At 33.1% G+C, this 16878-nt stretch overlaps 1 protein-coding gene across 1 annotated transcript; it reads left to right on the forward strand.

Moving 5' to 3' along the window:
- The first annotated feature begins 582 nt into the window (after positions 1 to 582).
- On the forward strand, positions 583 to 1558 carry LOC131171131 (uncharacterized). The gene is made up of 2 exons (XM_058130591.1): positions 583 to 807; positions 1199 to 1558. The coding sequence occupies exons 1-2, from the start codon at positions 583 to 585 to the stop codon at positions 1556 to 1558; spliced, it is 585 nt and encodes a 194-aa protein (XP_057986574.1).
- The last annotated feature ends 15320 nt before the right edge of the window (positions 1559 to 16878 follow it).

Below are 16878 nucleotides of genomic sequence, written 5' to 3' on the forward strand. Positions count from 1 at the left end.
AAAATGTGATTTTTCCTAGATACTTAATGCTTAATTCTAGGCTAGAATTTGTACAAAAAAATGTATTTTTTGTTAAACAACTCTCTCCCATTCCTATATTATGAATGAAATTTCAGCTCTCACGATAGAATGAGAGTTTTGTTGCTGAAGATTGTTTTTCTTCTTCCTTTAGCTTGTTATTTCTCTATTTTTCTGAGTTTATTCTCTGCTCAATATTTAATAGTGGTATCAGAGCTCTTGATGATCTTTAAGGGTCTGAAAAAGATAGAAAACAAGTAAGAATTCCCTACACTAAGAAAACCTTAAATACTAGAGCTAAGAGTGATGGCTTCAAGTGGATATTCTGCTCCACCTCCTCTTGTATTTTCTGGAGAAGGTTACTCCATTTGGTCTGTGAAGATGAAGGCTTATCTCAAAGCCTTTGACCTGTGGGAAGTCACTGAAACTAGAAGGCAACCCAGCCGCTTAAGGGAAGATCCTAATCTTGCTTAGTTGAAAGCACATAGTGAGGAGTGTGCTAAAGGATTCAAGTTTTTGTCTTGCATACATTCTGCTGTCTCTGATGTCATTTTCACAAGAATTATGGCTTGTGAAACTACAAAGCAAGCTTGGAATAGACTTAAGGAGGAGTTCCAAGGAAGTAAAAGCTCAAAGCAAATGTCAGTGCTGAATTTAAGGAGGGAATTTGAGGTTTTAAAGATGAAAGAATCTAAAACTCTTAAGGAGTACACAGCTAGATTAATGTCTGTGGTCAACAAAATCATATTATCAAGTGAAGATTTACTAGATAAAAGAGTTATGGAAAAGGTTCTTATAAGTCTACCTGATAGATTTGAGCCAAGATCTCATCCTTGGAAGATTTAAAAGATTTTAGTAAGATCACCTTACCTGAACTTATAAATTCCTTGTAAGCCATTGAGCAAAGAAGAATTATTAGACAAGAAGATGCTTCTGAGGAGGCATCTATTGCCAAACAGAAAGGGAAGCAAGTGATGGAGGTTAAGAAAGGTTTAAAAGAGAGAGACAACAAAAAGAGCAGATTTCCACCTTGTCCAACTTGTAAAAAAACAAATCATCTGGAGAAGGATTGCTGGCAGAAGAATGGTGTAAAACCCATACAATGTCACTATTGCAAAAAATATGGCCACATTTCAAGAGATTGTAGAATCAAGGAAAGTAAGCTCAAAAACAATAATAGGGCCAGCAAGCAAATTTTAATGATGATCAACCAAAGCAACAGGAAGACCATTTGTTCATGGCTTCTCAATCATGTAGCGCAATTGATAAGTTTACTTGGTTCATTAATAGTGGTTGTACAAGTCACATGGCTAGAGATGAAAGCTTGTTTACCTCCTTGGACAGATCAGTGAAAGCAACTGTGAAGATGGGAAATGGAGAGATAGTTCAGGCTATGGGCAAGGCTACTTTTGCTATGCTAACAAAGAAAGGTACTAAGCATATTTTTGATGTTCTCTACATTCTTAGCTTAGATAAGAATTTATTGAGTGTTGCTCAAATGATGAAAAGAGGTTATTCTTTGTCTTTCAAAGGTTATTAGTGCCATATTTATGATTTTAATAATTCTAAAGTAGTGGAGGTAAAAATGGTTGATAGTAGCTTTCCTTTAATGTATTTAAGGCTATGACGATTCTTGGCTATGGCACAAAAGATATAGGCATTATAACTTGAATTCTTTGAAGTTTATGTAATCTTATGATATGATTAAAGACATGCCTATTATTTCCATTTGTGATGAGGTATGTTCTAGTTATCAATTTGGAAAATTGCATAAACAATCATTTCCCAAGAATCAAGTTAGGAGAGCTACTGAGAAATTAGAAATTGTACACACTGATGTATGTAGGCCCATGAGTGTGCTTTCTTTGAGCCAAAACAAGTACTTTGTGTTGTTTATAGATGACTTAACTAGAATGACTTGGATGTATTTTCTAAGTAGCAAGGGTCAAGTTTTTAGTGCTTTTAAGAAATTTAAAGCTTTAGTTGAGAAGTAAATTGGCTATGCTATTAAAAATTTGAGGTTTGATAATGGCAAGGAGTACACTTCAAATGAATTTGATAAATTTTGTGAGGAAGCTGGAATACAACATCTGTAACACCCCTATGTTCGGTAGTGCATTCTACTGTTCCGGTGATCAGTGTCTGTCCGGACAGCTAGGATGCCTAGAACTACATTTAAATATTAGTGAGAAGACATAAAATAATGAAATACAATAGAGGGAAATACAAAAAAAATAAAGGAAAAATAATAGCAATGAAATGTAACCAAGTTAAATTAGCGAAAACTGCATCGATGGGTAATAAAGACAGAAGGCTGCAGCGTGGACCGTTGTCTATCCCTGGACTGCTTGGAACCCTGGAAAATAATTTTAAGACTTAAATAAAAATCTATTTAAGTATAAGTCACATTAGAAATGTCAAAGAAAAATTAAGTAATTAGTACAAAGAAAAACTAGAAATCGAGAAACTGACAAAACTCGGTGTTGCCGAAAAATTGGGAATACAACTCGAATAGGGGCTTTGTGGTCAATTGACACCTCGAGTTGACTTTTGACCTCAATGTCCATTAAAAATAAGTGGTATTACACTTTGAAAATATCACGAAAATTAAAAATATAGTACATAATGTAAATAGTGGAAGTAATGAGGCAAACTTACAAAATTTGAAAACTTTGAATAAATAAATCATTTCCTAAAGTTAGTGCTCCACTAACTTACATTGTGGGACACCTTATTAAGCATTTGGATAGACTAAACTTCATCTTCAACCTTCAGAATCAGCCAAAACCTCCCAAAGAAAGCTCCCATGGCCGCCCACATGCATGGTACACTCCACTCATCTTCAAGCCAAATTTCTTCTACTTGTCTTCATTAAACTTGACCACCACACCTTGGGCAGCACTTAGGAACAAGAAAGAAGGAATTTGGTGGATTTTTGTGGAAGTCCATAAGAGGTAAGTGGCCATTTCTTCATCCTTTCTTTGTTAAACTTTGAGTTGATGTTGTGGTGAGTTGATTTATGGAAGAGAAGTTGAAGTTTTGATGAGTTAGGTTGATGCTCCATTTCGGCAGCCATGGAAGTCCAATATGTTAACTTGTTTTCTTCATGTAATTGGTAGTTTGAGGTTTGAATTAAGTACTTATATGTATTGAAGTTGAATTCCATGAATAAAGTTTGAATGGTAAGCTTGAAAAGTGAAAATGGAAGTTTGATATGTATGTGTATTTTTTTGGCAGCTTCATGATGAAGATTGAAGTGTTTAAATTCATGAAAAGGTTGTTGAATTATGGTACTAGAAGTGGCAGCTTATATGTATGATTGAGTAGAGAATAAATGTGTAATTTGATGATGGAAGTAATGTGTAATATTTAGGAGAGTTTATGTGTATATATTGTAGGGTTTGGACCTTGTGAATTATGGTTGCATTTGGTGCATGGTGAAATTGTTATATTTTGTCCAAGTTGGCCTATAATGTAAGGTAATGAATGGTTATGGTTAGTGCCAAATGCAGAATGGTTTGGGGAAGTAAAGATGTAGTTGGTAAAAAAGTGTTTGATTTGGTGTTTAAAAGGCATGTAGAGGGCAGTGTGCAAATGAGCCTATAACCCTAAGTGTGTGACTCTAATTGGTATGAGGCCAATTGGAGGTGAAACTAGGCACAAAATGTGCCAAATTTCATGGAGAAAGCCTACCTAAATTCTGTCCAAAAAGTGACTTGAGAATTGACCAAATCCGGATTAGTGACTTGAAAACCTAAAAATTGACCATTTAGACAGTAGTTAGTATTTTGGCCATAACTCACTCAAAACAGGTCCAAATGACCTGAAATTTTTGCCATGGATAGATTAGACATAGAACTACAACTCTTATGAAGACACCAAAACCCAGAAATGACCATAAGCAAGTCAAAGTGCTTGCATAAGTTTGGGTATAAAAACTGCCAGAACCGGAAATGACCTAAAAATGACCTAAGTTTGCCATTTTAGTGCAATCTGACCAGCAATATTAAAATGACCATAACTTGGTCTAGTAAACTCCAAATGACCTAAAATTTGTAGCAAAATTTCACTAAGACATAGACCTACAAGTTTGTAAGTCGGACCAGAAATCGAAAACTGAGGGAATTAGGTCATCCGGCTAGGTCAAAATAGCATACCGAAATCCGATAAATTGCAATAAAATGCAATACAGTTAAAAATGAATTTGGTAACATGTATCAACACTAAAGGACTATAAAATGTGACATATTGGTAACATTAAAACTAATTCACCTAGAGTGCATCAAAGGTCAACATTATAGGTTGACTAAGGAAAATAATAGTATTAAGTAAATTTAATTATTGAACTTTATTATTAGAAACAATTTACAAGAGTTCTAAACACTTCAAATTGTGTGTTTCAATTAGCAAAGACTCAGAGAAGGAGAAGGGACCACTGAGTCAAGGCCAAGAGGCATTTATCAGAGGTTTGTGCACAATAGTTATTTCTTTTGAATTTTCAATTAAAATAAATTATGACAATTTGTATGTTATTGTTTTAAATTGTGGAAAATTGTTTGAATGGAAATTTGATGGATACTTATTGCTTGAAAAATATTACAAATGGTTTGAAACTACAGCTATCATGTATATTTGATTGAATTCCTCGCTAGCTTGTCTAGTGGGACGAATTGACTTTGAATTCCCTCTCTGGTTGAAGTATTAAGGTGTGTGCCTGTTGAGGATGAATAGGATGAATACTCATATAATTGCTAGCTAGCTATGTTATTCCTCATTAGCCATCAGCTTTTGGGACGAATTGGACTTTGGAAACGTGATTATACTGTGTGTGTGATTTATTAATATTTATTGTGATATTGTGAAATGGAGTTTAATTCTTTATGACATTCACTGTCTTTTGAATTTAACTATGATTTTAATTATCCACTGTTTATATGATTTATGGCTTATGGTTTTAAATTGTATTTTCTTAATGTTGTGCACCACTGAGACATTGGCTCAGCGATAACTTTTTCATTGCTGTCACAGGTAGACAGACGGACAGAGCAGCAAAGTAGGCTACTTGTGATACATTTTGAGATTTCGCCAGGTATATTAAGTATACCATATTTTGTAGTTTTTGTTGTAATATATGTGCTCTGTATGTATATATTGTACTTGGTCTTAAGCAGTTGTAAACTAAAATTGTAAATTATTTTGGCTTGTAAAAATATTGTGACATATTTCTCTTATCTCAGCTTTTGGAAACACTGGAAAATTGTGTTGAATTGAATTGAGTTGAGAAATTTATTGTGTTGAATTATTATTGGACTTCGGGGATCGAACAAACTTATTGGAAGTTTTTTTTTTACAGGTTTTTGAAGAACTGTTTTATTCAAAATATAGATGGCACTCTGCCAAAATTTTTACAGAAATTATTAATACTTTAAATTTGTTATTTGGTTTCACTTCAGTAAAAGAAACTTTTTAACACCTGTCAATAGTGCTCACCACTGTAAAAAGAAGTAAGAAAAGGTTTAAAATTCCTTGTAGTGTATTTAATGGATTATCAATAGACGAAGTTTGGTAATTCATTAGGTATACTACAGGATCATGTTATGCCTTACAGAGGGGTAGGGTGTGACAACATCAATTATTAGTGCCTTACTCACCTTAACAGAATGGAGTTTCCGAGAGGAAAAACAGAACAGTTATTGAGATGGCTAGTTGTATGCTAAAAGCGAAAGAATTACTAAAGATCTTTTGGGCTGAGGCTGTTTACATAGCTGTGTACTTGTTGAATAAACTTCTTACTAAAGCAGTGGAAGGAAAAACTCCAGTTGCAGCATGGTTTGGATCAAAGCCTTCTGCAAGTCACTTAAAAGTCTTTGGATCAATATGCTACATGCTTGTTCCTGATGTTAAGAGAATCAAGCTGGATGATAAAGCAGAATTAAGCATCTTTCTAGGTTATGCAGCCACATCTAATGGGTTACAAAATTTATAGTGTGAAAATAAAGAAGTGGTTTTTAATAGAGATGTCAAATTTGATGAAGGAGCCTACTGGGACTTTAAAAAAGAACAGGTTATTGGAGCAATAAATTCAGTTCAACAAAGAGTTGATTCAGGAAGTTCTAGCAAGGAATGTGTTGAGTATGAAAAAGAGTATAACTCTGATGGTGAAGCATATGTTCCTATTAGCATATTATTTTGTATATATCTTGTATATATTTTTATTAATAAAAGGCAATTACACTTTTCTGTTTACATAATCTATTTATGTATAATTGAAAAGGTCCATTGATATTTTATTAGAAATTCTATTCTTAATTTAAGAATATGAGTAACAGTATTTCTAGCACAAAGTATCATAAATTGATTCACAATCGAGGATACTTCACAAAGGACATAACTTATCTAGAAAAATTATAATCATGTTTGTTCCAAAGTATTAATATGGGATATAAATAAGTTAGAGTGGTGAGTCTCATGCCACATAACAAACATGATAGACACTTATATATGATAAATAGGCCGAACCAGTGACGCTTATGACAAGCACGTAGAGTTTACTCTTGTCAATGCATTGTCATATTTCATATCAATGCATATAATCTTTAGACTTGAGATAACACGGTTATCTTGTATATAGGTGGTTTGAGTTTGATATTGCTTTTATACTTGTACTGTGTATGGGTATAGGAGCATGTATTGGCTCTGACTAATTATATATGGAGATAGGTGTTAGTCAAGATGGGATCCGTTACCCTAAGATGAAATCCTATGTTTATTTAATTATTCTTAATGATTTAAGTTCCTAGCCAGGACAGATAGACTTAGCTACAAAGGAGTTTTTGACAAGAAAGTCTCATCAATCAAAAACTAGAATTAAAAGAGAACATAAGATTCATAGCAAATGGAGTTTGACATTAACCATGACTCTAGCTAGAATTGAGATTTTATAACGGAGAGATTTTAGTGCATGTTAACGTATGATTAAAGGTTCATGATTAAAGTATTCCTTACTGCTAATTGGGTGGCCATGGCATGCTATGCTAGGTATCAACCATGGTCTATGAGATGCCTAAAATGATTTAGGGAAATCGTTTACGGTAAGAAAGAGTTTTAATAATATTAATAGTTAATATCATTTCTCATTGCCAATTAGTAATGAGCCTATTAAGTCACACACCTATACAAGTTAATCACTTAGTAAAATATGATTTAATTGATTAATTAAATAGTTTAATCAATTAATTAAATAGGTTTGGTTTGCAATAAGATTGCAAAGTCCCGAGCATGATTTGAAACTAAATCTGGGTTATTAGATGTATAATATAAATTAAATAGTGAAATTAATTAATAGAGATTAATTAATTAATTAATTTATATGTGATATAGATTAATTTGAGGGAGAAATTACAATTTTGAGTTGAGAACTCAAAATTGTATACAAGGGCAAAATGGTAATTTTACATGGTGACACATGGCACCATGAGATGGTGACACATGACACCATGAGATGGTGATACGTGGCACTAATGAAAGAGTGCCAATTGTCTTCCAATGATGGAAGACAACTTTATGATGATTTATTCTTGGCTTGACACTTGTCTTAATGTGATTAAGACAACTAAAAAACAAGATAGAATGAGAGGTTGACATGTGGCACTATATTTATGCATTTTGCCTTTTGCCTTTTGTATATAAATGCAAGACACAAGAAGAAGATTTTCTTCTTCTTTTCTCTAACCCCTTGGACGGTAAAAAGGACTTCTTCTCTCTCTTCACTTTTCTTTCATTTATTCAAGTAGAAAGCTTTGTTTTGTCTTGAATTAAAATTGCTAGAAATTATTTCTAGCTTGAATACATCCATTTAACCTCACCTAAAGCATAACCCATAAACTATTTGTGGTTGGCAAACTTCAAAAGGGAGATTTGGGGCTGCCATTGGTGGATCTTGGTGAAGCTTGTGGTGGACAAGCTAGAGGAGCTACACTTGGAGCTCTTGGAGACTACCAAAGGGATTAAGAAGTTTGATTCAACGCCTTAGAGGTTAGTCTTCCATAATCCCTCTTTTAATTAAGGTTTAATGAGATTAAATGCTAAACATCAATCTTTAATGGCAAATGAACTTCTAAAGTATGCTAAAAGTATGTTTCGGCATACCTATGGGTCTTAGAATTTGGCTAGGTTCATAAATCATTTAGTATGTATGCATGTAACCCTAGATGAATTTTTGAAATCCAACATTCTAAGGCCCTAGACACGCTTCCCAATGCTTACATTTCCTAATTTTAAGTCTCTCTCAAAGATTTATGAAAATTGTAATTTAGTTGTGTCAAAACCTAGTAACTATGAAGAAGCTTCATAAGTTGAAGAATGGCAACATGCTATGAAGGAAGAAATTGCGGCAATTGAGAAGAATGAAACTTGGGAATGGATTTCCAAACCAAAAGGCAAAATTGTAATTGGTGTAAAATGAGTTTACAGAACTAAAGTAAATACTGATGGTTCTATTTTCATATATAAAGCTAGACTTGTTGTTAAGGGATATGCTCAATAGCTAGGAATGGATTATGGAGATACATTTGCTTTAGTTGCTAGGCATGATACTCTCAGATTATTATTGTCTCTATCAGCTCATAAAGTTTGGCAACTGTTCCACTTAGATGTCAAATCTGTATTTGTTAATGGTTTGTTGACTGAAGAAATTTATGTGTATCACTTGAAGGATTTGAGGTGTAGGGTCAAGAAGACAAAGTGTATAAGCTGAAAAAAGCTCTTTATGGCCTAAAGTAAGCTCTTAGAGCTTGGTATGCAAGGATTGACTCACATCTGATCCAAAATGGATTTAGGAGGAGTGAGAATGAGCCAACCTTATATGTGAGTGGTGATGGAGATGAATTTCAATTGATAGTGTCACTATATGTTGATGATATGTTAGTGACTGGTGAAAATTTTCAGTTATTGAATGATTTTAAATTGAATGATTTTAAACTGAAAATGCAAACTGAGTTTGAGATGTCTGATTTAGGGACTATGAGCTACTTTTTTAGTCTAGAAATTGAGCAAGGAACTGAAAAAATCTTTGTATCTCAAAGAAAATATGCTCTTGAAATGTTGAAAAGGTTCAATATGGATAAATGCAAATCTATGGTAGTTCCTTTAATTGTGAATGAGAAACTTAGCAAGGAAGATGGAGTTGAGAAAGTAGATGATTCAATGTATAGAAGTTTAGTTGGTAGTTTGCTATACTTGACTGCATCATGGCTTGATTTAATTTATTCAACTAGCTTATTATCCAAATTTATACATTGACCAAGTCAAGTACATTTAGCTACTATTAAGAGAGTGTTGAGATACTTAAAAGGCACTGTTGATCATGGTATATGGTTTCTAAAAGGAAGACTTATCAAACTTAAAGGCTATGTGGATAGTGATTAGGCTGGGTGTGTTGATGATTCAAAGAGCACATCAGGCTATTTTTTTTTTCTGGGTTTAGGTCCTTTCTCTTGGAATTCTAAGAAACAAGAGGTGGTGGCTCAGTCTACTACAAAAGCTAAATATATTTCAGCTGCTGCTGCAAACCAATCAATTTGGGTTAAGAAGCTATTGAAAGATTTGGGAATGGAGCAATGTGAGCCTATGGTTATCTAGTGAGATAACAAATCTACAATTGCCATTACAAATGATCCTGTTCAGCATGGAAGAACTAAGCACATCAAGGTGAAATTTCTTTGCTTAAGGGAAGTTGAAAAGAATTCAGAGATTAAGTTTATGCATAGCAAACCTAAAGAACAACTTGCTGATATACTTACTAAAACTTTGACCAAGAACAAGTTTGAAGAGGAGAGGAAAAAGCTTAGAGTATCAAGGAAAAATCTCAAGGAGGAGTGTTAACTGAAATGTGATTTTTCCTGGATATTTATGCTTAATTCTAGTCTAGAATTTGTACTGAAAAATGTATTTTTTGCTAATGTAATTTTGCAACTGTATTAGGTAACCTTTCACCATACTTCCAGCCATGTTTTGCTTACTTTAGTTGCTAGAGAAGTTAGTTTTTTGTAATCAGTGCAAACAACTCTCTTAGTAATTTGTAATTAGTGTAAACAACTCTCTCCCATGCCTATTTTATGAATGAAATTTCAGCTCTCACTGTAGAATGAGAATTCTACTGCTAAAAATTGTTTTTCTTCTTCTTTTAGCTTTTCATTTCTCTATTTTTTTGAGTTTATTCTCTACTAAATATTTAACAACTTTCAATGATAAATTTCATTACATGGAATTTATTTCTACCTAAAAATCTAATATTCAGCAATGATGATCTTTTTATTTTAATCTTCTAGGAGAGTAAGGAGACTTGAGCTTTTAAATTTCCATTTTTAAGTGATTTTGTTACGCATAATATTTGTGGATGTTCATTATGGCATCTTCATCTACTGGTCATAAGCGCAAGTATGATGTGTTTATAAGCTTTAGAGGAAAGGACACCCATGATAATTTTACTAGCTATCTCTATGATGCTCCGTGTTGTAAAAAGATCAAGACCTTTATAGACAATAACCTTGAAAGAAGGGAAGATATAACACCTACCCTTCTTAGAAGCATTGAGGAATCTTTTATTTCTGTAATCATTTTCTCTAAAAACTATGCATCTTCGCCATGGTGCTTGGATGAATTGGTGAAGATAATTGAATGCAAGGAAACTTATGGACATATTGTTTTACCAATTTTCTACAATGTAGATTCGCCTGATGTAGAAGAACAAAGAGGGTGTTTCATAGATGCACTTATGGATCTTGAGAAGAACTTTAAAGAGAAAATGGAAAAGATGTCGAGGTGGAGAGCTAACTTGATCAAAGCTGCTAATATATCTGGATGGGAGTCTCAAGTTACAAGGTATATATATTGTTTTCTTTGTTTCCTTTATTTTCTCTGCTAGTATATTCATTATTTTCTATTTTTCTATTCACTGTATATTGTCTTAGCAAAGTTTATTTTTAATTAGGTCTTAGGCTAAACTTATGAACCAAATTGTGGAACATATATTGTGAAGAAATTGATTCATTCATCTGTAGGAGATTTAGATGGCCTAATTGGTGTAATGCCCTCACCGTCGGTCGTCCGTACGTTCTACTGTTTCGACGGTTAATGTCTGCTTGGACAGTCAAAATGTCGGGAACTATACTTAAACGATAGTGAAGAGACATAAAATTATGATATACATGATAAGAAAATTCAAGAAAAATTTAGGAAAAATAAAAGACATGAAATGAAATTAGGTTAAAAGAGCCATGTCCTGGACCCGCGAGGAACTCTGGAAAATAATTTTTGGGGTTTAATTAAAAATTTATCAAGGTGTAAATGACATTAGAAATGTCAAGAAAAATTTAATTAATTGGTAAAAGTGAAAATAAAAATTTAAGGGGACCATCGGATCGGGAATTTGATCGGTATTTTCGAAAAAGTGAAACTTAACTTGAAGAGGGGCATTTTGGCTATTGACACCTAAAGTTGACTTTTGATAAAAAAAAGTCCATTAAAAATGAGTGGTATTAAATTTAGAAAACCCCATAAAAACCCTCCATGAAAATATGAAATTACATGTAGTATAATTAAAGGAACCTAAGTGGGGTTAATTAGAATTTTCAAAACCCTAGATTTTTATATTATTAAACTAAGTTAGTTGGGGGGGGGGGGGGTGGGGGGTGGGTATAAGTAGCCATAAATGGACAGAATTTTCCACTAACTCACTTCATCTTCTTCAACCTTCTCACCCTAGCCGAATTAAAGCTCTCCATTTCTCCTCCATGGGTGTCCCACATGCAAGCTCCATTTCACCATCTTCATGCCATAATTTCTTGTAAGTCCCTTCATGAAAAGTGATCCTCTGTCACACCCTACTCTCCCATAAGATGTAACATGATCCCGTAGTACACTTAATGAATTACCGTACTTTGCCTACCGATAACCCATTAGATATACTACAAGAGATTTTAAAGCAATTTTCGTGAAATTTAAATCATCGATTAAAATATGGTGTTATAAATTTTTTTTTAAAATTTCGGCAAAGTGTCGGCTGTGTTTTGAGAAAACAATTCTTTAAACCTAAAAAGGAAAACACTCCCAATATGTTTTCTCAAATACAACTCCAATAACTTCATTTCAACTCACAATTCAAATCTCAATAATCAAATCAATTCATTTACAAACTAATCTCATCATAAAAGAATCATTTCTTTGATTACAAGACTCAAAATTAATATTACAAAACTATTCAGGTAAATGAAATCTTAAATTTACATTTACAATAATTTACATTTAATTACATACCAAAATATTATACAAGAGTTTTTATACAACTGCTTAAATAATTTACATACATATTATTACATGCATACATCAAAACCTATGTACATGGGTATACCTGGAGCTGATATGAATGTCTCTTCAAAGAAGCTTACTCAATTGCTCTATGCTATTTTCACCTGCGACAACATACAAAGCTATCGCTGAGTGGTGAACTTAGTGGTGCACAACTATAATTTAAAACATAGTATAATATACCTTAACAAAAATTACAGCAAATAATTTGGAAATCCGAATACTCATCAAATTCCAAAACTCAAAATATTCATTGCCAATAATATAAATCATTTGTATAAAATGACTTTGATCACGAAATTCAATTTATCAAATCATAACTAACTATTTAAGGTAATTCCAACAAAATCAATTATACATAAATCATGATTGGAATCACAATTCTTTACCATTCAAAATCATTCTTTATCTCAAAAGCCATTCTTTATCTCAAAAACCATTCTTTATCTCACTAACTATGCAAGACTAATCCGAAAGGGCCATCTTCAGGGTGATTCTAATTCCCTATGGTCGGGGAGGTCGAATCATCATGCACAGTACACATCATAATAATGAATCTTCCAAAAGGGCCATAACATAAAAAACTTAGATCTAACTTCTAATAAGAGGAGAATCTAAGCCTGTGCACGTACCATGGTAATCAAAACATAACTAACTCCATTGTCTTCTCAACAAATGAGAGAGACGGGTAATAACCTAGTCAAGCATCTATAGTGAGATACAAAACAATATCACAATCCTTTTAGTGAGCATAAATCACAATACAATTCGATTCAAAGTCAATTCCAATATTCAATAATTTTTATGCTCATCACAATTCAAATCATAAATTTGCATTTTTCCATGCAAATTGCCCATCACAATTCAAAACATGTTCTATCACAATTTTTCAAAACATAATTTATTCAATTCACAACAATGCTTAATACTTGTGGAAATACCATTTCACAAAGCTAAATTCATACATACTATAATAATTTCAATAATCATTGAATTAAATCCAATGCTTGTTAAACATAATACATAAGAAAAATATGTCATTTAATCATATGAAATATTCAGAACAAAATCAGTTAAAAACTAGTTGTGCACAAACCTCTGATAAATGTCTCTTGGTCCTAACTCAGTGTTTCCTTCCCCTCCCCTGAGTCTTTGCTAACTGGAACACACAATTTGAAGTGTTTCAATACTCATTTAAACTGTCTCTAACAATAAGGCTTAATAATTAAATTATTGAATTCTATTATTTTCCTTAGTCAACCTAAAATGTTGACCCTCGATGCACTCTAGATGAATTAGGTTTAATGTTACCAATATGTCACATTTTATAGCCTTTTAGTGTTAGTACATGTTACCAAATTCACTTTCAAGTATATTGCATTTTATTGCAATTTGCCAGATTTCGATGTACTATTTTGACCTAACAGGACGACCTAGTTCCCTTAGTTTTCGAGTTTTGGTCCAAATTACAAACTTGTAGGTCTATATCTTATAGCACGCGGGGCAAAATTTCAGGTCATTCTGAGTTGTGTAGACCAAGTTATGGTTAATTTACCAATGCTGGACAGAATGCATCAAAATGGTAACTTTAGGTCATTTTTAGGTCACTTTTGGTTCGGCTAGTTTTTGGACCTGAATTTGTGCAATCTATTTGGCTTGGTTCTGGCCATTTCTGGTCTTTAGTGTCTTCATAAGAGTTGTAGATATATGTCTCAACTATTCATGGTCAAAATTTCAGGTCAATTGGACCTGTTTTGAGTAAGTTATGGTCAAAACACTAACTACTACCCAAATGGTCAATTTTCAGGCTTTCAAGTCACTAATCCGGATTTGGTCATTTTTAAGGTTAGTTTCTAGGCAGAATTTTGGCAACATTTCTACATGAAAGTTGGCCTATTTGGTGTCTAGTTTCACCCCCCCCCCCCCATTGGTCTCATACCAATTGGGTTCATAGTTTTGCACTTATGACCTAATTTAGGTGCTGCCAACATACACAACCTGCATTTAAACATCACACTTCCAATTTTGACAATCCTCCTCCTTCCAATACTTCAATATTCAATCAATGGAACTTCTATATATATTTTACACAATTCCAGCAAGCAATTTTGGGCAAAACACTCAAGAGTTCAAGGTACACAATACATCATTATTGTTCAACAATTAATTCAACCCAAATTCAATATACCTCAACACTTAATTTACACCATACACTTCCATGGTAATTACACATATTGCCCCCAATTCAATACCATCATAATTCATCAATAAATTTCATAAATTCACACACAATTTCATGAGGTTAAAGGCTGCCAAACATGGCAGTTTACCAAAGTATCAAATTTCCTTTTCAAACCCCTAATTTCAAGTACTAACATACACATACATGGATATTAATTTACTATAACTTTATAGTGACTTAATTAACCCAATTTTTCATCCATTAAAGGTAGCGAAAGCTCAAGCACATTAAGTTTCCATGGCTACCAAAATTAGCCAAGTCCAATTACCCAGCAATTCATCAATTTTTCTTCATCAAACACCATCCCTCACCTTAAACATCATTTTGCCTAAAGAAAGGAGGAGTAATTGGACACTTACCTCTTTTGGTACTTGCTAAAAACTTACTAAATCCCTTCCTTCTTGCTCCCAATATACTGCCCAAAGTATGTAGTTTAACTTTAGTGAAGGAAGATGGGTGAAACCATGGCTTGATCACTAGGAAGGGAGCTTTGCATGAATGGCCATCTATGGTGAATTTGGGAGAAGAAATGGGTTCAGCAATGTTATGGAAATGAAGAAGAAGATGTTGAATGGTTAATACACATGGCCATTTGAGTATTTAAATATCCCTTAGTGCTCCACTCATGTGAATTTAATTATTTAAATAATTAACTTTGATTAATTATAAGTCCACCCTTTAATTTCTCTCTAATTCCACTTCATTTCAATTTCAATTTTTCATGGTATTTTCAAAGTTTAATATTATTTATTTTTAATGGAAATTTAGGTCAAAAGACAACTCGGGGTGTCAAATGACCATAATGCCCCTATTCGGATTGTATTCCTGATTTTTCGATAACACTGAGTTTTGTTGTTTTCTCGATTTCTCGTCTTTCTTTGTACTAATTAATTAATTTTTCTTTGATATTTCTAATGACATTTATACTTCAATAGATGTTCATTTAAGTCTTAAAAATATTTTTCAGGGTTCCCCACGGTCCAGGGCTAGTCAACGATCCACACCGCAACTTCCCGGTGCGGTCACCTATCGCTATGTTTTTCGGCTCGTTTAACTTGGTTACATTTTATTGCTATTATTTTTTCTTTGTTTTTCTTGTATTTTCTTTTCTTTTATTTCATTATTTTATGTCTACTCACCCATATCTAAGTGTAGTTCTAGGCATCCTAGCTGTCCGAACAGACACTGTCATCGGAATGGTAGAATGCACTATTGAACATAGGGGTGTTACATCCTCACATCATAGGAAAGCTATAGGCAGCAAAAGGAAGGAGTAATTTTGAGGTTTTACAAGCTTAGAATTCTCACAAGTTAAGGTTAGTGTATAATTTCTCCCCCTATTTTAGCGATATGTTGAATTAAAGTTAAATTGAGTTGAAATGCTAAAGAAATTTGAGAAATTGATGGGTAATTTTGGGTTCCCCAATTCGGCAGCCATGGGACATTTGGGGAATTGATTTGTTTTTACATGAAAATGGTGATTAGTAATGTAAATTAAGGTAATTATAGGAATTAGGGTAAAATTGTATGTGGGTGTTTGAGGTTTGATTATGAATTAAGGTTTGCAACCATGAATTTGGGGATTTTGTTTGAGGCTTGAAACTGTTCTATTGGCAGCCTTGATAAGCATGGTTATTGATGAATTTATACATAGAATTGGTGAATTATAATATTGATTAAGATGACTAAGAGTATAAGAATTTTATTGCATGTACATTGTTAATTTTGACACTCTAAATTAGGGCTTTGAACCAATTATGAGTGACTAGTGATACTGTCCAAATTTGATAGCCTTGAGCATCTTAGGAGATAGGTAATTTTAAGAATTAAATGGTGAATTATGGCGTTCATGGATATGTGGAAGTAAATTAGGCATTGATAGTTGATATTTCATGTGCTAGCCAATTTTTTTTTTATGTGCATATTGTTATTGACTTGACCAATTGAATTAGGGTCTTGCATTGACTATTATAGGCTTGTGTATTGTTGGGCGTATCCGCAAGTATGTGGGTCGTCTCAAGTAATAGAGTGATGAATCAAGTATCATTCCCACGAGGATTTGTCATTTGAGTACCAAACTATGAATAAAACGATTATCTGGGCTAATGATTGATGAATAATTGGTAAATGTAAATGAGCAAAGTAAATTGATTAATCTAATTGGAATAGGTAAAGAGTAAGCAAATAAATTCTAAATCTAGTTTGCAATTAAATTAAATTAATAACGGGTAATTTAAATCAAAGTCTAATTA

Source organism: Hevea brasiliensis, chromosome 12, assembly GCF_030052815.1.
Source record: "Hevea brasiliensis isolate MT/VB/25A 57/8 chromosome 12, ASM3005281v1, whole genome shotgun sequence".
In the NCBI taxonomy this organism is placed as follows: domain Eukaryota; kingdom Viridiplantae; phylum Streptophyta; class Magnoliopsida; order Malpighiales; family Euphorbiaceae; genus Hevea; species Hevea brasiliensis.